The sequence below is a fragment of the Peromyscus maniculatus genome, chromosome 13 (genome assembly GCF_049852395.1).
Source record: "Peromyscus maniculatus bairdii isolate BWxNUB_F1_BW_parent chromosome 13, HU_Pman_BW_mat_3.1, whole genome shotgun sequence".
Lineage (NCBI taxonomy): Eukaryota > Metazoa > Chordata > Mammalia > Rodentia > Cricetidae > Peromyscus > Peromyscus maniculatus.
In genome coordinates, this window is record NC_134864.1 from 8,849,209 (window position 1) to 8,874,451 (window position 25,243).

The 25,243-nt window shown below is 47.6% G+C and overlaps 1 protein-coding gene across 6 annotated transcripts in view; it reads right to left on the reverse strand.

Annotated features, from left to right (window-relative positions):
• Col6a3 (collagen type VI alpha 3 chain) overlaps positions 1-22,955 on the reverse strand; it is an 84,315-nt gene extending 61,360 nt beyond the window's left edge. For 2 of the 6 annotated variants that reach the window (XM_042259811.2, XM_016007111.3), the window contains exons 1-2: positions 22,710-22,948; positions 6,409-6,524 (exon numbers count right to left, since the gene is read on the reverse strand). In XM_042259811.2, coding sequence (XP_042115745.1) covers positions 6,409-6,496 — 88 coding nt within the window. In that variant the 5' untranslated portion in view covers positions 6,497-6,524; positions 22,710-22,948. Of the gene's footprint in view, positions 1-4,311; positions 4,930-6,408; positions 6,525-22,709 lie in introns of all 6 variants that reach the window. The other 4 variants (XM_016007112.3, XM_042259809.2, XM_042259810.2 and 1 more) reach the window with 4 other exon arrangements.
• Between the last annotated feature and the right edge of the window lie 2,288 nt (positions 22,956-25,243).

Here is a 25,243-nt window from a genome sequence, read left to right on the forward strand (position 1 = left end):
AATCAAACTGTTCCCCAGAAAATGCTTTAATGCTTAAGGGTGTCCTGGGGCCAAGAATAGCCTCTGCACGAGTATGAATATTTATACTCTGGGGCTTGGGAGCATAATTATTACACTGTAATATAAGAAAAGACCATCCATTTGGATTTTTGAGTGCCAGTGGGTGTTTTATGTTTAAATTTAGTTTTTCTTGTGCCAGAAAATCTGTTTATGTTCTCACTGGGGAAAAGCCCTCAAAGCTCATTTCACAAAACCAGTGAGTTTTTCTCTCAGGCAGTGTTCTCCTGAGAACTGAAGCAGGGGGATGCCAGGCTTCAGTGCACTCTCCCTTCTCCACATACTTAACAGTCCTTCCCTACACATTCAGGGTTTAATCCTGAGAGAGGTTTAATCCAGGGGGACGTAGAATTTGGAAGGTTGCTACCACTGCCCTCCCCACAAGGAACAAGAGGACAGTTGCCTTGCTACAGTGACCGAGGTCTTCGGTGTTAGTAACTGTCATACGACAGCAGCAGCAGCAGACGAACTCTTGGTTTGAACTCCAATTAGTCCCCAGTCTTCAGCCCCAACACAAGATTCCTGAGGGATATCGGGAGGATGCAGAGCCAGAGAATGTGAGTTACACAGGCCATAAAAAATGACTCTCACCATTGCGTGGAGGACACCATAAAACGCCTCCACGTTTCCCAGTCTAAGCCAGTGACCTCAAGAGACACAGAAGGATCTGGCTCTTAGTCATCCTATCTAGACATTTTAAAAGAGAGTTAGTTATGATCAAGATGGACACTAAAAAGCCCTCCAGTCACCGCAGGGCATGATTCTGTCTTCCTTGCCTCCACTATCCCATACTCTTTGGTAGCAATTCCTAGTGGTGTAAATACCCCAAAAGAGCTCTCTGGGTGGGAAAGCAAGCTGAACGCCATCGGCAGTAGGTCATAAAACGGTGGATAATTTGTCATCACTGAGTAAAAATCCATGATCATCTTACACACACACAATAATGGAACACACAGAGCATGCTTTGTTAGCCGCAAGAGCCGAAGCCTCACAGCGACCCAGGAGCCCCGGGGTCTTGTGTGCAGCAAGGCGCACAGCGGCCAACACCAAGTCCGAGAGACATCAGACTGGAAGCCGCCTGGCTTTCTGCTTCGCGTCTCATGTGTCACACTCTCTGCGGCACCTTCTATGGAAAGTGTTTGAGATGCCCAAGGAAGAGCCCTAAGCCCTACCTGCCTGAGTGCCCGGGAAACATCACACACCTATTTTCTGTACAAAACACAAAGTTTGAAGAAAATGTATGCTGAACTCCTCAGAATCACCCTCAGCTTGTGTTTTAGAACAAAGGTCTCATATCTCAGTTGCATCCATTTTCAAAGGGTGATGTGGGGACTTCTTAAAACACAACCGAGACCAGCAAGGAGAGCTGGCTCCATTCAGGATGGCGTTCCTTAACGCTTCCTGTGGGTAGGCTCTTGCTTTAGAATCAAGAACGGTCTACAGGGAAACAGTCCCTGCAGCAACCTTAGTCAGACCACTGATGTGTCTCTTCCTAAACTTTATTCAGGGCTCACGATTGGGATTAGGGCTACTTGTTTTATCTTATTTTAGCCTTGCTATGGAACACGCAGTGAGACATGGTATGAAGGAAGTGCCGAGTGCAGTTAATCAGGAAAGGTGACAGACTCATTCTCCACCCTGGTGCTGCCAGTGGCTTAGACATAGAAGACAGAGATGTTCTCTTGGCATAAAAACAAAGGTTTTAGCTGAGCAGAAATAGGCAGTTGGTAGACTCTTTGCTCTAGCAGTGGTCATTTCGGGTTTTATCCGTACATAATGGCTGCATCACCTATTCCTGCTTATTAGTTTGCCAAGTTAACTTTGGAAACGTGCCATTCTCTACTAATCACATTTTTAAATGAGTGTATTACTACACCCATATTCCAAAAGGGGTGAGTCAGAGAATCTCAATGGACACAGACAGCTACCCTGAGTTCCCCCTCATCCTTCCCTCTGAAACAGGAATGTGACCCCGGGTGATCTCTAGAACCCACCTTCATGTCCTATAACCTGGCAGGATGGCACACTGCCAGAGGAGAGGCCCCCCTCACTGGAAGCAGGGGACCCCACTAGTCTGAATAAATGGGCCAAGCTGTCTCCTCCCTGTCATTTGGTAGACCTTGGTAACCCCAGTCCTACCAAAGCTGAGATCATGGCGGACCATGGGGAAGCCATGGGATGAACAGCATTCTGAAACTCTTTAGGATATATCAGCCCCGAAGCATTTATGTACCCAAGCCTCGCCTGTCCCCAGCAACACATTTCTTTCTGCTGACACCTACCAGCTCCCTCTTTGCCTGCCACTTTCTAAATCCCTGTGATGAAACCTGGCCTGGTATTATTTTCGTATAGCGGCTCTTTGTTCTGATGAGAATACCTCAGCATCGTGATCAGCAGGAGACTGACTTCTCCAGCTGCCTTACCTCCAGCCTCCACCTCAGCCATCCTCTTAATGGAGAAGAAAAGCTGCCCACGAGCCTTGCTTCCTCTCCCACTTCCTCTGGGCTGTACATATTTCCTGAGTGCTGGCTGCATGATTTTCTCTAGTCAGGAACCAGTCACCATCCATTAGCCCCTCTCTGTGGCTTCAGGCACGTGATGATCGACCTGCAGCCACACTGCATACTCAGAGCTATCTAAGGAGACTTTTACGTCTGTGTAGATGACCCTGATGAACACCAGCCTCTCAGCTCCTCAGCCTCCTCGTGCCCAGAGGCCCTCTCTTTAGTGATCGTATGAATGCATAAGGCCACCCTTCCAGCCTCATTGGCAACCCCTCCAGTCCCCCAATCCCCAAAGCCCTCTGGCTACACACTGTGCTGTCTCCCTGATACACACTCAAGTCCTGCCCCTCATCCTGCCCCTCAGGCTTTCATTCTCAGAATCCTCCCCATTCATTCTAGCTTTTCCTCGGCCTCCCCACCTTGCCGGGACTCCATGGGAGGGTGTTGCAGGTGGCAGGGCCCTGGTAGCTTCTGCTCAGTATTTCCTCTCCTTATAACTCCCTCTTTCAAAACTCCCAATCTGGGAGTTCCTTTGATTCTGAAAGTACCTGAGGAGTCTGAAGAAAGCTAGAGGGCCACCCTGGTGGAGCTGTCCCTTGGCGGGCAAGGTCTGATTTTCAGGAAGCACTGCTCTAAGTCAGCAGTCATTTCCTGCGCACTGTGGGAACCCTCATCACGCCTCTGCACCCCTTGTTCCAAACAGCTCCAAGCCCAGGCTCCCGTACCTGGTGCTGCTCTCCTCCGCCATCAGCATTCTAGAAATGACCCATGCCCACACCACCTGAACTGCTCAGCTTCTCTCCTACCCACCCCAGAATCCCAGGGATGCAGACCTTTTCTCTTGAGGAGGAGATGCGTGTCTCTCGCAGCATGCCTCCCTACTCCCCACCCACCCTCTTCCTCTCCACAAGGAGAGCTGCATGGCTTGTGTTCCAGCACAGGGTGCCCTGCCCCCGCCCGGGTCCGAAGAAGCTAATCGTGGCCACTAGGCAAGATTGCTGCTGAGCAGGACAACGTCCACTCTTGTCACATCCCTTCCCTCTCAGTCTTTTGGGCACTTATCAATGGAGGGAGATCCAATGGGCTTGATTGATTTAAGGACTCTCCAGGTACTGAGTCTGCCCATCTGTATAATGTTAACACATAGCGTGACAATGACCTGCTGTCACATACTCCTACGGTGACCGTGAGTAGGGCATTACAATCTGAAGAGCCCCCTGGTTACAGTCACAGGGCACCAAAGACACAACAGTGCAGACCCTGGGCAGGGGTGTCACAGCTCTGCACTGGCTCCTTCCCAAGCTTGTCACCCACCCTCTAGGACTCAGTTTCTTCCAAACAACCTTGGGCCACATCACAGCTAAGACTCCCTGCCCTCTGATTGTGTCACGCCTTAGTATCACTGAACGGGAGAGAAGAGTGGTCCACTGTTTGCCAGACACCAACACTGACCCCCCTCTCCTCCCTCAGACCAGTGCATCCTGGAGCTCTCCTGCTCATCCGAGGGAGGCTTTCTACTTAAGGAAGGTAAAGTAACTCTGGGGTCCTGTCAGAAACTTCTTGGTACAGGCAGAGGCTGGGTCTGAAGGAGACTGAAGAACACAGTCCTGCCTTTGCTTTTAAGCTTGAGAACATCTCTTCCCTAAGCCCCCAGCGTCTCTTAGGCACTACGTTGCTTTCAGCCAGTGTTCGCTAAGCTCATAGGCACAGAGCAGCAGGGCAGGGAGCAGCCTGGCCGAGAAGACATTACCTGTGATGTCTTTAAGGCTTCCCGCGTCCCCAGCCCTTTCTGAGTTCACGGAGGAGTGTATACAGGACACTAAGTTCCCTACTACACCGTGAAGTGAGGTAACGTTCTCTAGGTTGAAGACATGCATACTGAGCGGTTCGCTTGCTATTTCTCTCAGGGCTCTTTCATCTGCATCCTCAACTCCAACTGCAAACACGCTAACGTCCGCAGACTTAAGCTCCGCTGAGGGCAGAGCAAAGCCGTCCTCTGATTGTCCGTCAGTCAACACTACGATAACCTGAGGGACTCCATCAGCGGCCCGGCTTCCAGAGGCCTTGGCGAGGTGGCTGTGAATTATGTATTCTAATCCTTTTCCAGTCTGATTGCTTCCCTCAATGTAAGACATGTTCAAAATATGAGAAAGGACTTCTTGCTTAGTGTGGTACGTATTTAACAGGAACTCGGTATGTGGATTTGCGTTGAGCCGGACCAGAGCAAACTGGAAATCATTGTCTCCCACAGCTAAAGACTCTACAACATCAGACAGAAACTCTTGAACGAGCAGGAAACGGTCCTTCCCAGCACTCCAAGAGGAATCCACTAGAAACACTATGTCAGCAGCCACACCGTTTTTGACATCTTTAAAAAAAGACAGTGGTTCAGGTTTTTCTACCGATACAATGACCTCCCATCAATGCACCTCTTCCTAAATAAGTTAAGCAGATCTCTCTGCTACTACTAAGTAGGTCACACCTGGCTTTCAATGAAGGCAGGTAAACAAACTTACTTACCTGCAGAGCAGGGCCAAGAAAGAGGACAAGCCGCTGCTATACCCAGCAATAGTCCAAGTCCCATACTGAGTAGCCCCAAGTCATGGGCCAGCAGAATATTCCAGAATAGCAGAAACACCTCCGGGTGCCTTGGAGCTGAGGCATGACTGTTTACGACAATCTGACCCCCTCCCCATGTCCACCTGACCGGACCAAAGGGATCACGTGTCACTGACAAACAACCATCATTAGGAACTCACTGTTTGGTGTGGGGTAGAGAGTGGCCCCAACAGGGATATAAGGAGCCCACTGGTGTTTTATTAGAACTCACTCCAACCCCCAGGGCTTCCCAAAATTTGCAAGAAATGTAATGTGACAAGTAGTTCTGTAAGTGGAGAAAGTCATGGCTATTTAGAGGGAGAAGTCTTGTTTTTCTTGGATTTTTGAACATAAAGAAGAGGAGCTTTCTAACCAGTTACTACATATTTCCAGAGCAGAGCAGCCTGCCTATATTCTGAGTAGTAGCGTGCTTGGTCAAGGATGCTCAGTTTCCCCACATTTATAGGAACCCTGGGACCAAGCCATCGGTGGCCCTGGGGGGAGCCTTCAGAAGCTGTGGTCAGGCTGCCTCTGAGAATCTACTTTCCTCATGTTTCTCTGAGAGGCCCTAAGCCTTGCTGCTCTCCCACTGGGGTAGGCTACCTTCCCCCCATCTAAGGAACCCAGCCTTGTAGACAGCCCTGTCGAAGGCCCAGTATCCCTGGGCAATGCCAGGGAGACCCCATCAAGGGCTTCCTGTTCCAACACTGGAAGCTTATCTTGCTGTCCTAAAATCTTGAAAGTAAATTCTTCAAAGGGGCATTAGGATTTACTGTTTAGAGTTGTTTTTGGAAACATCATTTTTAAAGATACAACGGTTCCATGTATAACCCATCATTCTGTGTCTAGAGACAGAAACAGGCAAGGTTGGGTTTTGTTTTATTTCTTCTTTTAAGAAAATAATTTTTATCATAGTAATTGTCTTCTTCTGGCAAACCAGTGCCAGGGATGTGGGAAAGTTCCCCAGATGGTGATCATGGGGTGGAGACTCTGCTAAGACCCAGTGTGAAGATAATTCTGCTCCCAAGCAACTCAGGATTTGAAATTCAAGTTTTAGCCCAAAAAAAAGGTCACCTTGCCCTGAACACAGTGTCTGAAAGGCCTGCAAAGTCTGTCCACACCCTGTGACATTCAACATTCCCAGGCCCCACGTCCAGCTCTGGGTGGCTAAGATCTAGAATCAGGCAACCAACGCTAGTTTATTGTTGTTGTTGTTGTTTGTTTGTTTGTTAGGAAATGTAAACCTTACCTGCTTGCTGTTGGGCGTGAGTCACGACAATGCCTGAGAGGAGGAGGCTAAAGACGGCCACAAGGGGCAGATGCCGGTGTTTCCTCATTTTGGATGTCTAAGCACCAAGTGTGAACCTAGAAGAAAGGACAGGGTGAAAAGAATGATCGGTGTTTTCTCTCATACTGCAAAATTTTCCAAAACCCATTGCTTTTTGTGTCATTTTAGACTTCTGAATAGGCTTCGTGCGTTATTCAGTCTTTGAACCAGCAGCAAATGATAAAAAGCAGGCAGGCAGACGGACAAGGAGACACAAACAGACACATCATCATGACATGCAGTTGGCAAAACCCCTAGAGACAGCAGTGGTCCCTCAAGGCTTGTTACCTAAATGTCACAGTTCTCTTATGAGGCACTCTGATTCCCTACAAGAACGGAGCCACGCAGTACACTTCTCAGAATGGGTCCCCATAGTGAAGTGATGCATGACTGCATACTACACACACACACACACACACACACACACACACACACACACACACACGCACGCACGCACGCGCGCGCGCACACATGCACACATGAACACTGAGCTACAGAATGAGTTCAAGGCCAACCTAAGCAGTCACTGAGACCCTTTTGTCAAAAAGAAAAGTGCAAAGAGAGCTGGAGATACAGCTTGGCGATAAAGCATTTATCTGTCATGGGTGAAGTCCCTGGTTCAGTCCTCAGCTCTACAAACAAGTTGGGTATCAAGAAGGAGAGAATGGCAAACCAGAGGTGGGTAGATGGAGCTCTTCCCAAGGGGCCACAGACTTTATTACTTATTTTAGTGTGTGTGTGTGTGTGTGTGTGTGCCTGCCTGAGTGTGCACATGGGCACCTTGTACATGGATCCCCTGGAGATCAGAAGAGAGTGTCAGAGCCCCTGGAACTGGATTTACAGATAGTTGTGAGCTACCATGTGAGTACTAGGAATGGACCCTGAGTCCTCTGCGAGAGCACCCAGTACTCAGCCACGGGGCCATCACTCCAGCCCCAGGACCTCGGGCCTTCTTACTTCCTACCTGGACATATTTTTAAGCTTGAGGACAATTTTATTAGAGTTTAAGGGTAAAACAGCAGAGCAAGCAAGCTGTACATCTCAGCAGACGCCGGAAGGAGGGAAGTAAAGACAAGGAAAAGAGAAATCCACAGTTTACAATGGTGATGGACAAGCAGCCGCCTGGATGGGGCTGAGCCTTTGGCCTGTATCGAAAAAGAGATCAAGACAAGTCAAAAGAAAAACAAAAGGTTATCCCTTTCTGAGTCCAAACTGAGGAAAGCGGAAGATCAGAGTCACAGCACCCTCTCTACCATGGTGCTCTCTCTACCTCATTTCTCTCTCCACCACGATGCTCTCTCTCTCTGCTGCAAGCCTCTGCACCAAGAAGAGAGGCTTCTGGGAATGGAACGTGTAACCCTCATTAAAACCCCCCATCTCTTGCTGGTCGTTCCCTAACACCGTGTGGAAAATACAGTTCTATTTTCTTAATGGACCTTCAAAGTACTCTCACCACAATCTGGAACATTCTCTTTTCACTCCAATTGCTAAGTAACGAGTTAAGTGGGCACCCTCTTCTGGAAAGTAGTATCAGCTAACCCTGTGAGCAAGACTCTCTTATTCCAATGACGGCATACATCAGCCACAGTCAGGAAGTACATGACTAACCCTTCTTCCAAACTGAGGCCGGCAGTGACTTGAAGAGAGCGTGCTCCTGAGAAAACAGACTGATGGGAGAGGCTGAGGAGTGAAGGGTCTGTGTGTACAGTGGGTGACGGGTAGAGGGATGCTTACCTTCTGACAGGAATAGGCTCTGCCCAGCCAAAGGCAGCGAGGCCTGTTTCCAACTCGGCCTTTTCCTCCCTTGCTGGCCAACTTTCCCTGCTGTGTGTCAGCCTCCGATCTCATCATCATGGAACAAACCCAAAGAAATTCAATTTGCATGGCAATGAAGCCGGAGCTGAGGGCAGGATGCTCATTACCTGGTTTCCCATCATGCACCAGCTGGCGGCTGCAAATGTGACTTCCAGGCAGACAAGTTCAGGTTCAGAATGTTCAATAGCCCATGTCATCAGGCCTGCCAACACCTTCTCTCCCCGCTCAGGCTTCACACCAGCCTCCTCATCCTCCTGCCTCCAATAATGAATCAGCTTGGGGCTGGAGTCTTCCTCAAGACTCCTGTACAGAGCTGCCTGGGTGTTTCTGTCCAGGCTGCGGTCCTCTTACCTCTCCTCTCTTCCCCATGACCTGAGGCACTGATTCCTGTCATTAAGGACCCATGGCCTTTGGTGGTGGGACTCAGCATCTCCCAGTGAGCAAGTGGGAAGGCCAGAAGGCCCAGGTGAGCAAGGGTACTTCATGGAGGCCCAGGGAAGGGACCAGAGCCAAACAGATCAGTATTAGTTCATATTCTCACTTATTTTTCTTCTGTACTGAGTTTGAGAACATACTATCTGATACTGGGAATCATCTAGAATAGTCTGTGGTTAAAGGGGAAAGTCTATCTGGTTTAAGAAACTGAAAATCATTTAATCTAGGGATATTGGGCTGACTTCATAATTTAGGTTTCACTATTAGGGTGTTTAAATGTCCAAAGAGGCTCTTTCTGTGAATAAAACTCTAGCTGAAGCCATCTTCATCAGTGTGGACAATAATTCAGGACCTCCCCTCCCATCTCCTATCTCTCTGGTTTTTAAGTGCATAACAGATTTTCAAATGTGGAGTTTTTTATCGTATTATGTTAAAAGTCCAAATGCTTGTAAATTGCTTCTATATCCTCTGTGTTGGGTATGGTTTGAGTCGGCCTGTGGAGGACCAGGAGAATGGAGAAGAAGATGTGTGTGTGGTGTGGTTTGCACAACAGCCTTCACCATTTTGTGGTTAAAACAAGACTCCATTATGGTGATATTTTGTTTGTACTCTAACAAATAAAGCTTTCCTGGAGATCAGAGGGCAGAGCTAGCCACTAGTTAGCCATAGAGGCCAGGGAGTGGTGGCACACGCCTGTAATCCCAGCACTTGGGAGAAGGAAACAGGAAGTGATATGGCTGGGTAGAGAAAGAAAGTGATAAGGTGAGGAGGCAGAGACAGGAGCTCTGCCCCTTTCAGGCTGAGGAGCTGGGGAGGTGAGAAGTGACTGTGGCTTGTTCCTTTGTCTCTCTGACCTTTCAGCATTTACCCCTCTATCTGACTCCAGGTTTTTATTATTAACCAATTAGAATTCTGCTACACTCCATGAGGCCTGCAAAGTGTGAGGGCAGAAGCATGCCGGAAGTTGGATAATCTGGAATTATCAGCTGTTTCCAGAAATGCACAGCCTATCAAGATTGTATAGAAAACTATGAAAGAAAGAGAGAGAGAGAGAGAGAGAGAGAGAGAGAGAGAGAGAGAGAGAGAGAGAGAGAGAGAGAACAAACAACTTCTGAGCTGACATAGCTACTATGGAATTTGAATCAGCTGCTAAACCCTCCTGAAAATAAGGCTCAGGAATGGGTGGCTGCAGAGGGAAATCCCATCAACCATTGAAAGAATTAACCCAAGTTCTGACCAAACCCCCCTCAAAACACCGAGGAAGAGGCAACACTTCCAGACTTGTTTCATGTGCCCATGATTATCTGGAAACAGGAATATGAAAAGATACCACCAGAAAAGAAAATTACAGACAATATTCCTGATAAATACTGATGCAAACATGCTCAGCCAAATTCTAGAAAACCAAACTCAAAAGCAGCTTAAAATGAGGACACATCATTACCAAGTGGGATGTGTTCCTGGAATGCAAGTATGGTGTGTGACATAGATAGTTAGATACATACATACATACATACATACATACATACATACATACATAGATGAAGATAGATGATAGATAGATGATAGATAGATAGATAGATAGATAGATAGATAGATAGATAGATAGATTAGATAGATAGATGATAATAGAGATAGATGATAGATATATAGATACATACATACATACGTAGATGGATGGAGAGAGAGAGAGAGAGAGAGAGAGGTTGGTAGATAGACAGACAGGCAGGCAGACAGACAGATGATGGGAGAAATCATATGCTCATCTCATTTAATACAGAGAATTCATTTGACAAACTTTAGCAATTGTCATGATACAGATAAGTAAACCATTCAACAAACTGGGACTCGGAGGAAATCACTTCACAATTAAAGCCACATCCAGAAATCTTCAGCAAGCATCATACTCAATAGAAAAAAAACTTTAAAAAACCACCTGCTTGGGTGCAGAGTTCAGTGATGGAGCAATTGCCTAACATATGGGTGATCCTGGATCCCGTCCCCAAACAACAAAAAGGTATGGTTGAAAACAGAGAGCTTTTCTGAGTAGTGACTGGGTCTTCTCTCTTACTTCTTTTTAAGAGAAACTAAAAGGTCCAGTCAGATCAATTAGGCAAGAAAAGGAAGCTAACGGCACTCAGATTGGAGAGGAAAATGGAAGGCCATTTCTATATGCAGATGGCATGCAGGGAAAGCTGGGTGTCCATGATCAGAGGACTGAAGCTAGACCCTGGCCTCACACCACGTGCAAAATCAAACGCAAAATGAGTGAGAGACCTAGCTGTAGAGCTGGGGAGATGGGTCAGTCAGTAGAAGCTCATGTCACCAAGCCTGACCACCCAAATATGGTCCCTGGAACTGGCATGGTGGAAGTAAAGAACCAACCCTTTTGAGGAGTCTTCTGACCTACACATATACACAGATAGACAGATAGACAGATGATAGACACACAGGTAGATAATGCTTTTCAGGCCAGCGAGGTGGCTCAGCGGGTGAAGACAATTGCCACCAACCCTGATGACCTGCATTAGATGCCTGGGACCCACAGGAGGGAAAAAGAGAACCATTCCTTGCAAGTTGTCCTCTGACTCTCATGCCTGTGCTATGGCACACAAATAAACAAATAAATGTGAGAAACTGTCAAAAATGTGTAAGAGAGAAAAAGGACATGAAGTTGGGTGGGTAGGGAGTTGGGGGGATCCTGGGGAAAGTAAAGAATATGATCTAAATACTTTGTATGAAATTCTCAGACAATAAATAAAATAAACGTAGTTTTTTATTTTTAAGACCTAACTGTAAGACCTGAGATTATAAAACCTCCCAGAAGAGAACATGGAGGAGCTTTATGACCCTGTGTTTGTGTGAGTTTCTTGTGTAAGATACCAAAAGTCAATCAGACAAAGAGACCTGACAAATTGAACTACATCAAACGTAAAGACTCTGTCCAGGGGCCAGGGCTGCAGCTTTGTTGATAGAGTACTGGGCCACTCTCCCCAAAGCCCTGGGTTTGATCCATGATGCCCCATATACCAGGTGTGGTCACATCCTTGTAGCCACAGCACACAGGTGATGGAGAAAAGGGGATCCAAAATTCAAAGTCATCCTCAGCCAAATAGCAAGGAAAAAAAGAAAAATGGGAAAAAATTTCTTTCTAACAAATAGAACAAAAATCAATGTAATAAAAGCAGAACTCACAGAGTTAAAAGAAATATTGAGAACCCTATCTCTGATTAAGGGTTATCCACAGTACTTAAGAAGGTACGCAGCAATGAAAAATCATTTGTTTAAATGAGTGAAGGGCATGAAAAGGGATTTCTCCAAAGGAGATACACATGACTAATAATCATGTGAAAATATGTTCAATGTTACTAAAATTGGGGGAATCTAAACTAGATCTACAATAAGCTATCATGCCCATCACAGTGGCTGCTATCTAACTAAACACAGAGGCAGGACAGACACACAGGAACTGTGGCTCCTGTACACTATAAGCAGGGATGAGAAGCAGTGCAGCTAATTAAAAAAAAGTGGAGGATCCTCAAAGATTAGAAATAGAATGGCCATATGATCCAGCAATCTATGCATAGGTATACAAATACAAAAATCTAAAGCCAAGTGAGATATTTGCATAGCCACACCCACTGCAGCCTTACTCATAATATCCAAGTAATTTTAATAGACAGATGAATGAAAATGTGTATTTCCATGCAATAGCATACTAGTAGGCCTTAAAGGATATAACTGTCATATGCTACAATGTGATGAAACTTGGGGGCATGCTACTAAGAGCCAGTAACATACAAAAAATGGTAACAATAACAACAAGATGAAACAAGTGTATGAGTCCCTCATGTGAGGTATCTAATGTAGCCAGACTCTTAGAAACAGTGAGGATCACCACCTGTGACTCAAAACCTGCCCTGTGCCTCAGACTCTGAGACTTTCAGGAACTGAGCTCAGCTGCCATAAAACCACCTGTCCAATCCAACTTCCTCTTGATAGCATGTCAGCAGTGGGAAGAGCACGTGGTTCTATAATGGCGTCTGGGAAGCTGTCCACACAGTTCTTTCTGCAATGAAGTCAGATGGTGGCAACACCACAAATGTCCCGTCCCACTTTCATTGCCTGATTGACACAGAAATGCACAAATCTGAAAAGCAGTCTGCGGGGGTCAGTGCTGTGGCCCACGGTGTGCCCGTGTCTTACGGAAACCTCAGTGCCAGGGGCGGGGCTCAGAGAACAACCCACAGCCAATGGAGAACCCTCTGCTGACTGGCTGGTCTCGCTCTCACTGCCCCAGCTCTGCCCCTTCACTCTATAGAACACTGTCAAACTTAGGTTTCACTCTAGAAACTTCCTAGACCTTTCTACCCTTCTGGACCATTCTAGAATTTTCTTCATTAAAAAGGGCTAAAGAAAACACAATCTCTCTCTCTCTCTCTCTCTCTCTCTCTCTCTCTCTCTCTCTCTCTCTCTCTCTCTCTCTCTCTCTCCATGCTAAATTAACTGATGGCTTGCACTCAAGGACAACACAGAAGAACACTGTACACATGCTATTCTTCATTCTACTGGAGTTGGTAATCACATATTTGATGGAGAATCTGCATCCTACATACAGTTTGTTCTTCCAGAGTCACTAGTGGCTTTCTAACTAGTCTGGAGCAGTATTTTAACATTAGATTAACATATTTGAAAAGCTACAGCTCTCTCACAACTGTGCACAAAACTGCATCTCTGAAAGCACTGTGCCCCAGGAACAGGCCCATTCTTTTGTGACTCTAAATTCAACTATACCACTACTTGCCACCATGTTCCATCAAAGTTTTAGGCATCACAACTCCAATCAAAAATTGTTGCATGCAGATATTCTAGCAATCCAGTTCAATTATTTTAAATAATTAATACAGGACATGTATGAGTTTAAATAATATTGCACGAGTGTGTGTGTGTGTGTGTGCATGTACACATGCATGCATAAGGAGGACAGACATCAATGTTATATGTTTTCCCTAACTGTTTTCTGCCTCGTGATTTGAGGCAAGATCTCTCAGTGAACTTAGAGTTTACCAATTGGGCTAGACTTACTAGCTAGCAAGCCTCCAGGAATCCTGCCTCTGCCTCCCAGGGCCAAAATGACAGGTGTATACAGCCACACCTGGACTTTTATGTGAGTCTTGGATAAAACTCAGTCCTCAGGCTTGCGCAGCCAGGACTTCACTAACTGAGCCATTGCCCCATCAAGTAGCATCCTGTAGGAGAATTAGGATACAAGAACATACTAGCATCTTGCTATGAGGCAGTCGGCTATGGGATCCATGGGGGTGGGGAAGGTGGGGTCTGAGGCGAGGGCTGTCTGACCACTGTTGAGTCTAAGTTAAGGACAGGAAGAGCTGTGATGTCTCTGCAAACCACATGGACAGAGAGCTCAGTGTGGGTGAGTCATGTGGATTAGTTTTGCTAACAGTTTGTTAACCATCCCTGCCCCTCACACAGGGGACTCCTTTGAGTATACTAATTCGGCCATGTGTTAGTCACAGAGTGAGTCACCCTAGAGCAGGCCCTAAATGAGTTCCTAGCCTTCAGTGCTCCCTAAAATCTAAGTGCTGATGCTATGATTCTGTAATGACTTCTGAAGCCACCAGCTCATTGAGTTTCTCTAAGGAAATGGCACTCACATTATATGAATGACCTGAGCCAAGATGTTCATTTTCTCAGCATTCATCTTGAAAGGGCAGCTCCCAAGGTGCCAATGGCTCACAGAGTGACAAAATCCATCCGGGCGTCGAAGGAGAAGTAAGGATGGGGAACCCCTTCACCTCTGAGAAACAGAGCAGGAGCTAATGCTCGGGGTTCATGTGTCACTGAGCTTCTACTGGTGACCAGCTAAGCTGCTGGATCCTTGGGTATGAAATTGAAAAGAAATTATCTCCATGGTTTGCTGCAAGGAAAGCAAGACTCGGGGATGTCATGAGCCACACAGTAGAGTGAGCAGTAAAAATTAATAAATATTCAACAGTGGGGTCAGAACCTCTACATCATATGACTGCCTCCTCGGGATGGTGGCAGAGGAAGTGCTTGTAGGCAAAGCAGATTTCGTCTCCATTTCACTAATCTAAAGATGTCAAATATCACCGCCCCAGAGAATGACCTGGATTGCCCGTCTTAATGAAAGGGGACAGAGATAGCTATACCCCCTTCTCCTCCCACCATTCTCCTCTTCTTCCATCACTCTCTGGAAGGAGAGAGAAGTGGACTGAAGAAATAGTCAGTGGGCTTCTCTCTCAGAGGCAGGATTTCTCACCTTCTTCAGCTGTTTTCCACCCCTACCGTGTTATAGCTGAGAAACTAAAACCAGGTGAGGAGAGATGCTTTGCAAAAGCCACATAGATTAAAAAAAAAAAAAAAAGATAGTGCCAGCATCCAGACTGAAGTCCACGGCTCCAAGGAAGAGATGAAGCTCAGTCTCAGGAAGTGATACAGGCTAGGCAGGCTTTGGCAGGGACCTCCAGGAAACTCCCTGAGTCTTGGTGGGGGAAGAACAGGCATCCTTGGTGTTGGTGAATGTCTAGCTCTGTTCTTCCTGATATGAAAATATAAAAGTCAGACTTGGCTGTCTGGGACCCTCCAGCTGGGTGGGGTGGGCTGTCCTTTGTCAGGGACTCTGTGCCCTCAAGGCAACAGATTCAGAAGCCTGAGTGCATTATTCACTGTGTCCTCAGCTTTCGGGTTAGCGTGTCTAAGTCTTGTATTTCACTGTCTCCTTTTCACAGAGTTGAGGGGTCTTTTTCCCACGTGGTTGCTGCCCACTTGAAGTTTCTGGGGACTCTGTTTATTGTCAAGGTTGCCCTACTCTGTCTTCAACTCCGAGTCATAATTGTATTGCACAGGTTTTCCCAGGCCATTGTGCAATCCTGTGAAATTAGTTTTCATTAAGCTTCCCCCAAAGCATTCTCATTTTCCATGTCTGGAAATCTTTTTTAAGAAAGACACACACACACACACACACACACACACACACACACACACACACACACACACATGGAAATCATTTTGAAACAAAGACTTAAATGCATCCAGAGCTCCCATTTTGAAGTCTTGCATTTGATTTGTCTCCAGGCACCGCTTTATAAACCCGGGCAGCTCTCCTATAGAGTTCTGAGGCTTCCATTAACACCTCACTGTCCTGCTTAAACTGGGGCCACAGCCATCACCAAAAGCCACAACAAGAACCTGGCTGTGCACCCCCACACGCTGCGGAATAAAACCTCAAATTACGTTACAGTTGGGGTGTTCGCTTACTCTTACCTTTACCACCCTCCTGTCTTGACTTTTAAGAATCAAAGCAGGAGCTGGACAGACGGCTCAGCAGTTAGGAGGACTGTTCTTACAGAGGACCCAAGTTCTGTTCCCAGCACCCACATCAGGCAGCTCACAACAGCTTGACACTCTAGCTCCAGGAGATGTGATGCCCTCTTCTGGCCTCCATGGGCCACTGCATGCAGAAATCTTTAAGAATCCAAGTGCCTGGTTCTGCCCTTTTCCCTTACCCTTCCCTACCTTCTTGTCGCAGAGATCCCATGGGGAGACCTAAGAGAAGAGGGTAGCCTTTCCTCTATCACTGTTTGACACAATCTTGCAGAAATCTTTAGAAGCAAATCATCTGGAACACACACACACACACTCCCCAAAGGAATGCATCAGAAATTGAGTTTTTTTCCACTGATTCAACAACTATGGCCTTACATTTCTGTTCTATGACAATGTTCAACTGTAACAATTTGAGTCTGTATCTTTCCTGTGGCTGCAAATTCCTTCAACATGTCTGGTCATGTGTGATCATGCATGAGCAAGCACCCTCCTTGTCACATGCCAGTACTGGAGAGTGCCAGCTCCTTCTGGTGGGACCAAATAGGGAAGTGCGCAGATGTTCAGCAGCCATCATAGGGTTCTATAAAAGAGGTGATAGAGAAAGAGAGGGTGTGGAGGACACACACACACACACACACACACACACACACACACACACACACACTAGCTCTTTTCCTTATCTGGAAGCAGCACTTAGGAGGTGGAGGCACAAATTTCAGGAGTTCAAGGCCAGCTAGATACATGGTGGGTTGGGGCCATCCTGAGCTACATGAGTCTCTGTCTCCAAAAGAGGGGATGGGAGCAAACTCCAGATTAACTGTCCAGATATTTAGAAAGGGGCTTTAAAATCTATTCCTAGAATCCAAGAAAATAACCATGAAGCAGAGAGTTCTCAATCTGCCATGCTAGAGGCCACCATGAAACATAAAAGGCACTCTAAGATCTGAACTGTGTGGTAGCCAGATGAGACGCTGTGCCCATTTATCCGGCTAATTATAACCATCAGGCAGAGACTGCATTGGGCTTTGACAGTCAGGGAGAAAGCCTGCTACAAAATGCTTCACAAGCAATTATACAAGCGGCCGCCACTCCTTTCCTACCCACGACACAGGCCACAGTTGGATCTCGCTCTCAGCGCTTCCCACATTCATCCCATTTCTTCCTTTGCTGGCGAGGGATTTGGGTTCCACCAAGCCTCACTCGAAACCATGTGTGCCACAGCGGATTTATGAAAGCAAGTGGCCGCAGCACTCTCACGGCCTAAGGAAAGGTAAGTTTTTGCTTACTTTCAAGTGTGAGGGGAAAATTCACCTTGAAGTAGACAGAGATCTTGTATCAGTTTGCCTCCTTATTGGTTCTACCAGTAACCTCCCCCACGGTTACTTTTTAGGAGTAAAACAGGGCAAACGGTGTGAACTGGCAGGGATCCCTGGACCACTGTGTTGCATCTGCATCCACTGCATCCTGGCAGGTCCCTGACATCCCACATCCCCTACAATGCCCTAGATGGGTTTAAGTTGAGCTGATTCTAGATGCCAGTGCTGGCTGCTGACTCAACTCGGGACGATTCCAGAAGTGAAAAGCTAGTTTTCTGGAACAGTTTCCCCTGAGACCTTAGTCATGGCCAGCTGCTGGTCCGTTCTGAAATGAAACTGACCCGTGAGTTCTTCCTTCCAGCAGCAATTCCCAAAGTGCTGGGGCCGTGGAAATCGAGAGAACAGTGCACACTGGGGGATTCTACAGAGCTGGCCCCGGGTGAGGCTTTCCCTGGCCACTCCCACCTCACAAACACTTCTCTGTATTTCATGATTGTTAAAGCTGAGGAGGAGAGAGGACGGTGCAGGGCTATGCATGTCCAGACCCTGCAGGTGAACACTGTGCCTCGAGATGCAGGCTTGGCAAGCCGGCTTGTATCTGTCTCATTCCTCTCCTTTTTCAAATGTCCAGATTTTTTTTTTTTTTTTTTTTTTAGAAAGTTTCACATATACAGCCCAGCCTAGCCAGCCTTGAATTTCTGATGCTCCTTCCTCTGTCTTCCAAATGCTGGTGCTATAGACATGCACCACCATTTCTGGATTATGTGGTGCTGGGAACCAAACACTCTCCCCACTGAGCCATATGCCAGACCCTCCAGGATTTTTTTTTAAGCAATGGCGACTCCTCTGCCACATCATCAACTCCAAAGAACACCTGGGAAATACAGAAATGCCTTTCCATGGTACTTCTTAAGGCTTATCCACCCTACCCATGCCTGGGTCCTGGGTGCATGCTTGGTGGAATCCATCAGGCAGGTACAGAGCATTGGGCAGGGCTGGCATTATTACTACTCCAAACACTGTGGCCACACACCAGCCATTGGCCTCTCTGAGTAACATGTCCCACGTCCCCAAAGGATGTGAAGAAAGCATTCACCAAGATAATGTTCTTTCTAGGATCTCAAGAGCCAAACTCAAGTCATGAGTTTGCCAACCAGAAGAGCAGAGTCTAGGTCTTCTTGCTTGTCCCCTCCCCCCTCTTGAAGCTTAGCAACCTGGAGTACAGCGAACCTGGCTGGCAAGTCTGATAACATGCTGCGGTCAACTAACAGAAGGTCAAGGGGTCTGAGACAGAATTTTGTGTCTCGGGTCCCCTTGGATAAATAATGATAAGTCAGAAAGCCACCACTGTATTTTAGTCAAAAAGTATTTAGAATGAGATGTTTGTGTGAATTTCTTTCAAATATGTCTGGGGAGGACAGCAAAGGGCAGGTTATGCACACTTGAAGAGCTCCCGGCTCAGAGGACTTGAATAAGAGTGTTCAAATAAGAGATTACACAGTGTATGGGCAAGCATGTTTCAGTCTCCGTGCTCTCCATGGAAGCTTTTGTAATTTAGGCTCAGGTAATGTGTTTCCTTTAAAGTTTACCAATTGTTCGACGCTCTTGAAATGGAATAACTTAAGAGCAGACAGAGAATGTGTTGTTTGGAAGCATAAATTTCATTCCAGTATACTCATACACAAGCGGGGAAGAAAAATGGAATTTTAAGTGTATGCCCATCACAGAGAGTGTACTGGAGCAGCTGTAGGCCAATCCTAACTGCCACCCACAGCTGGGGTGTGAATTGGCTCCCCACGGGCCCTGAAACCCCACCCTGGAAGCACTGGGAACTTCCATTTTCCTGACACTCAGGGATACACCGCCCTCTAGTGAAAAGAAACAAGAACGCACCCCCAGAAGGCCCTATGGGCTTACTCAGACTTTCCTTCCCAAAACAGACATGTGAGACTGGGATGCATTAAGAATTACAATTTTGAAAGCTAACGTAATTAATTCCTAAAGAGCATCTCTTTAAAAATCAGGACCTGGCAGGTACTCCCTGAGAATAAGACACTCATTGCCTTGATTTACATGGCAATGGATTTTTATTGAGCGTTATCTCTTGGGGTTTTAAAACCCCAGTGAGCACAAAGGAGCTTTATCGAGAAGTGGGGGAACAGAGAGAAACATCCTCATCTATTTTAACAACATGTTTTAGACCCTGCCGCAGGCCTGGGGAGCCCGCTCGGTGTTAAGAGCACTCTCTGCTCTTGCCGAGGACTTGAGATCAGTTCCCAGCATCCATGTCGGGTGGCTCACAGCTGCCAGCAAGCCCAGCTCCAGAGGGCTCCAGCACCTCTTGCCACCGTGGGCACCTGCCCTCAAGTCCATACCCACACACCGGCACACGATACACATAATTAGAAATAGTAAAAATAAATCTCAAAGTATGAAGCATTTTGTTTTTGGTTTTCTAAGCTGAGCCACTAACAGGGTTTTTAAATGTCAGGTCACACCTCAAGTCATCAACTATTTATATAGCAGTTGTGTGTTTTTACTGCCTGCCTGCCTCAGCCAGGACACCGTGCGCAGTTCCTACCTGGAGGTCAGCGCAGAAAAGCCTCCTTGGTACACAGTGTCTCATTTAGCTCTGCACATCACCTGTCATCCTTCCCCCAAAGACACCCAATTTACAGCTTCTTCCACAAAGAAGGGACGGTTATTTCACTTTTTTTTTCCCCTAACATAGTTAGCATGCTTTCAAGAACGTCTCCCATACAACAGAACTGGCCACTTGCTAATGAATTTTAAGTCCTAAATGTGGAATTTCACATAAAAAGCAGACGGGGACACAGACAGCTGCTGTACTGGAGCCACGCTTTCCCCAAGTCACCACATGTCTGGGAAGGGCAAGGAAGCAAGCGAGCTCTGGGTGGTAAACGCCTCTACCCACTCCCAAGGAGGGAGGTGGTCACAGGAAGACGCTGAGTCCTTAAGCATGGGGTCTGTAGGTTCCACTCCAAAATCAAGGTCAGAGTTCACAGCCCCAGGAGCTGCTTGAATAGAGGAATTTCTCCCAGTTGATGGTCAGGGATAGATTATATTGCACTGTGTGAACTCACAGAACACACTTAGAGTGTCACTGCAGGATAATTCCAAGTGCAGAAGACACAGGCAGTCCTTGCTCAGGACCATGATTATCTTGTCTCAGATACATCATTAAGGTCCCGGGCTTGAGGGTCTCCACCAGAATGGGGTGTGGTACACACCTCCAATGTAAGATACACTCTTAGGCCAAGCATACCTCAGCCACCCCCTAGGAAGATCCTGTGGCCACGCCCTCTGATTCCCAGACTGGAAAAATCCAGGAGAGGCACTCTGTGCCACCCATCCTGTTCCTCTTCCCCACCCAGTGTCTGCTGAATGGCTTTCACTGCTGTGAGTGAAGAAAAGAGAATTCCCCTAGTAGTAATGTGAAGTTTTCTCCTGATCAAAGACACCCAGACGTGGGACCACTATTCTCAATCTTAAATTTCTCCAAAAGAAATTCTACAGCCCCATTCCCTCCCCCTCCACAGAAGTCCACACCAGAATGGAGCAAAATCCAAGCTATCACTGCGAGTCCTCCATGCCCTCGAGGTGGCCTGGATGGAAGACAGTCCCACATTGGAATCCCAGTCACAGCACCATGCCCTCCTCCTCAAGGTGGGCGTCACTTCTTTCTCCAGGAGTTGTGTGTCCTTATGAAGACAAAGCCAACTGTCCCACTGCTTTGAGTAGAATGTAACAGGGGACTGTCTCCTCTGAGGGGATAAATCTGTCAGCCTATGCCACATGGAGGTACAAATGCATCTAGGATCCCCTACTGCTGGGGGCCCCTTCAGTCTCATGGTTCCAGCAACAGGAAAGGATGATGTTGGAAGCCCAGCCTCTCAGGTGGGCCCTGGCAAGCGGTTCGGCATCTAAGAGCCCCCTCCCTCCTCGCCTACGAAGCTGGAGAATGGCCACACTGGAAGCTTCCAGCCCAAAATCACCCAGGAAAGAAGTATAATGCCTCAGTAATGGCAGCTACAGCAACCAGCTGGTTCTACATTGTTTTGTTAAGAGCAATATAATTTTTATTTTAAAGGCTTTTCCAAATTTCAGCTTCTTGCAGTATTCAGAACTGTGTCCCCCTGAGAAGTCGGGAACTGTCTTCAGATGCCATGAGCACCCTGAAGCTCTCAGACCCTGGGGCTTTCATCTGGATCAGCTATGGGGAGGGAGAGAAATGGCCTCCTCTGGGGTATAGGGTGCCCTCTCATGCTCAGAACAGCTTCTTCTGGAGGTCCAGATCAACCACCAACTTTGCCTTTTATAAAACTCATTTTCTTCAGCCACTGCCCAGTATCCCAACGAACCCTTCCCCGATGACCCCACCCTTGCATTGATCCTATAGTAGCTTGAAATAGGTCCCCCAAACAGGCTGGCAACTATCCATGAACACTTTCTATCCTCAGTGAGAGAGGATCAGAGCCCCACCCAGCATCCTCATGGCCAGGGAATAGCCCTTGGGCCTCCCAACTTGGCACAGGCCTCCCATCTGGACAACCTAGGCCAGCCCAGCCCTGAATCTGGCCTTATCCACTAGGAGAGCTGCACTGGCACCACATTCCCCCTCCGTTAGGCCTGAAGTTCCCTTAAGCACCCCCAAAGGACAGCTCCTGCAACCGTGGCTTCAGATTCCTGAAAAGATGGAGCCCCGATGGCCATGGCCGAGAAGCTCCTGCCCAGCCCTGAGCCTGGGCACCAGTGTCTCTCCAAACTCAGAAGATAGTAGTTTTCCTGATCACCTCCCCACAGCAGAACCACTTAGGAGTCTACTCTAACCCATGAGCCCTGGAGAACCCAGAGAGATCCCAGGACTCCACTCCGCAGGTTGCCCTCCGCTCCTATTGGATGTCTCTGCAAACAAAGCACATTCCAGCTGGCCTGGGGAAGAAGGGGTCACTCTCCACAAACCAGCAGGCAGAGAGCAGCCCAGCGGGGGGTGCACGGGGCGCAAGCAGGAACACTCGGGATGCTCCCAGCAGCCGCAAGCCTAGACACCACTGGGCGACTCATGAACTTCAGCAGGTTAAAGAAGCCCAGTGACCACAAAGGACAGAAACAGAGGCGGACTCTTCCAGAAACCTAAAATTTGTACAGAAAACCGACTGACAGGGTGACCGTAAGAGCCGCTAACTTTCGCATCTGGTTGAAATATTTCCTTCATGCCACAGTGGAAAAAAAAAAAAAAAAAAGCAAAAAACAAAAAATCGCACTTACCCTGAGCAAACCTGAAGATGCGTGTCCCTGGACTTCTAGACTCAATCACGCTTCACCAGGATGCATAGTTTTCTCTCTCACTAAATCTCCTTCTCTTCCTGCAAGCCTTCCCCACCTAGGAAAGGAGGCTCCAGGACCGGAGGACGCAGTCTCCTCCTGCAATCCTAGCTGGAGGCTGGAGCCTGGAGAACTGAGCAGTCTTTGCTGAAAGACTGAACTCTAAACTGGACAGGGTCCAGGGGTACAGTCAGGGCTTCCTCCTGCTCCTCCTCTCCCTCCCACCTCCCTCTCCCTCCTCCCCTGCCTTCTCCTCCTCCTCCTTCTCCTTCCTTCCTCCAGACCCCTCTTCTCCCCTCCCCACTGTAGGACAGACCCAAACTGTAAATGAAAACCAGACCCTGGGCTCTGTTGCTTCTGGCCTGCTCTGTAAGCTGATGTCACCTCTGAGGGCCGTCTTTGCCCTCCAAGCGTTTAGCTGGACTCCTGCAAACTCTAACTCAAAAAGAAAGAAATGGACCATGAGCTAGAAGGAATTATAATTTTCAATCATTGGTTGCTGAAATAAAAATAAAGTGTGGTAAGGATGGGAACCTAAAGGGCTGGGGACACAGCTTAGCCCAGTGGTTCTCAACCTTCCTCATGCTTCGACCCTTTAACACAGCTCCTCATGCTGTGGTGACCCCAACCATACAATTATTTTCATTACTGCTTCATAACTGTAATTTTGCTTCTGTCAGGAATATATATGTATATATCTGATATGCAGGGTATCTGATATGCGACCCCCAAAGGGGTCATGTACCTCAGATTTAAATCCACTGGAGCTAGTAAACTGCGTGATGCCTGTGTATAAGGACCTGGGTTCTGACCCCAAAACACATATTAGGAAAAAAAGTGGGGGCAGTGTAGTGGCCCTTGCTTGTCATTCCATCACTGGGGAGGCAGAGACAGGCCGGTCCCTGGGGCTCAGGGACCAGCAAATCAAAATCAGCAAGCTCCAAGTCAAAAAGACCCTGTCTCAAGTAATAATAATAACAATAATGAAAGAAAAACAACATGGAAGGGACGGAGAGATGGGTCAGTGGCTAAGAGCACTGGCTGCTCGTGCAGAGGACTCTTGCAGAGTTCAGTTCCCAGCACCCACATGGCAGCTCACAATCATCCAGTTCAGGGGGATCTGACACCACCCCCCTTTGACTCTATGGGCACCCCCCCCACACACACACACACACACACACGGTACACAGACATAAATGCAGGCAAAACACTCATACATATAAAATAAAGATACATTAAATTTAAATTTAAACCCACTTCAATAGTTTTAAAAATGATAATAATAATAAATTGACCACTTCTAGCCATCACCTTCTGGGCCTGGCCTCTGGCAGGAGAAAGAATGAGTTTTGGAATTTCTCCGTGGGTATCCATGGTTTCCCACCACCATCTGAAAGGAAAACAGGAAATGCACCTCCCCCCCTCCACCCTCACCACACCCTCCCATTTCTTCTTGAAGTTTCTGAACTAAGAGCTCTGTTAATAATCTCTCCTTTCAAATATCAAACCCAGCAATTAGCGTCGTCTCCTTGGCTTGCCGCTAACCAGAGCTCCGATGCCAGCGCAGAGGGCAGGAGAGGGAGAGCTCTGTACATAATGATTCTGATTGTGAGGCTTGGCCTCCTTCTCCAACTCACACTGGGATGGGGGTGGTGGGAGGGGGCTGGTTCTCCGGCCCAGACTCTCAAGAAAGCTCTCCAGTCAGAACATGAGTCTCTACAGAGCTTTGTGCCCTTCAAAGCACGCTAAAGTACATCTCTACTCATCTCTCTCTTCCAGATCTCAAGGACTTCCCCCACCTGGAGCCCTTTCAAATAATATGCAGGAGGAGGGTGCCCATGTGTGCATTTAAGATGCAGAGAAGAACACGGGTTCGTGCTGTGTCGCTCTCCATCTTATTCCCTTGGGAAAGGTCTCTCACTGAACCTGGAGCTCAGCTGTCAGCCACCAAGCCCCAGCAATCCTGTCTCTACCCCCTGTCCTGAGCTGAGGCTATGGTGGCACACTTGGCCACATCTAGCTTCTTAAGTGGGTCCTGGGTATTCGAACTCAGGTCCTCATGTGTGCTTGAGGAGCAAGTGCGCTCACCCACTCCGCCACCTCTCCAGACCCCAAGACAGTTTGGGTTAGGTGAAATTATTCTCCTGTGTCACAGGTGAGTAAAGCCGTACTCCAAGAGGACCAGCGACATTGTTAGGATCCTCACTGAGTTAGTAGCAGAGCCCAGGTCAGAGGCCCAACTTTGGGTAGATCTACGCTTCTCACCACCCGGCCATCATGAAGAGTTAGAAGTCACAAGACATCAGGAGGGATCTAAAGAGTGTATTTTGCCAGGCAATCGCATCAAAGCCATGTGCAGGGAAATGAACTCCTTCCACATGTCACCTCCTTCCAGTAGAGGGGAGAAGGGGAGGCAGCGCCCCAGAAAGGATGCTCAACCTGCAGCTCCATGGATTCCTGATGCTCTAAAAGGGGGG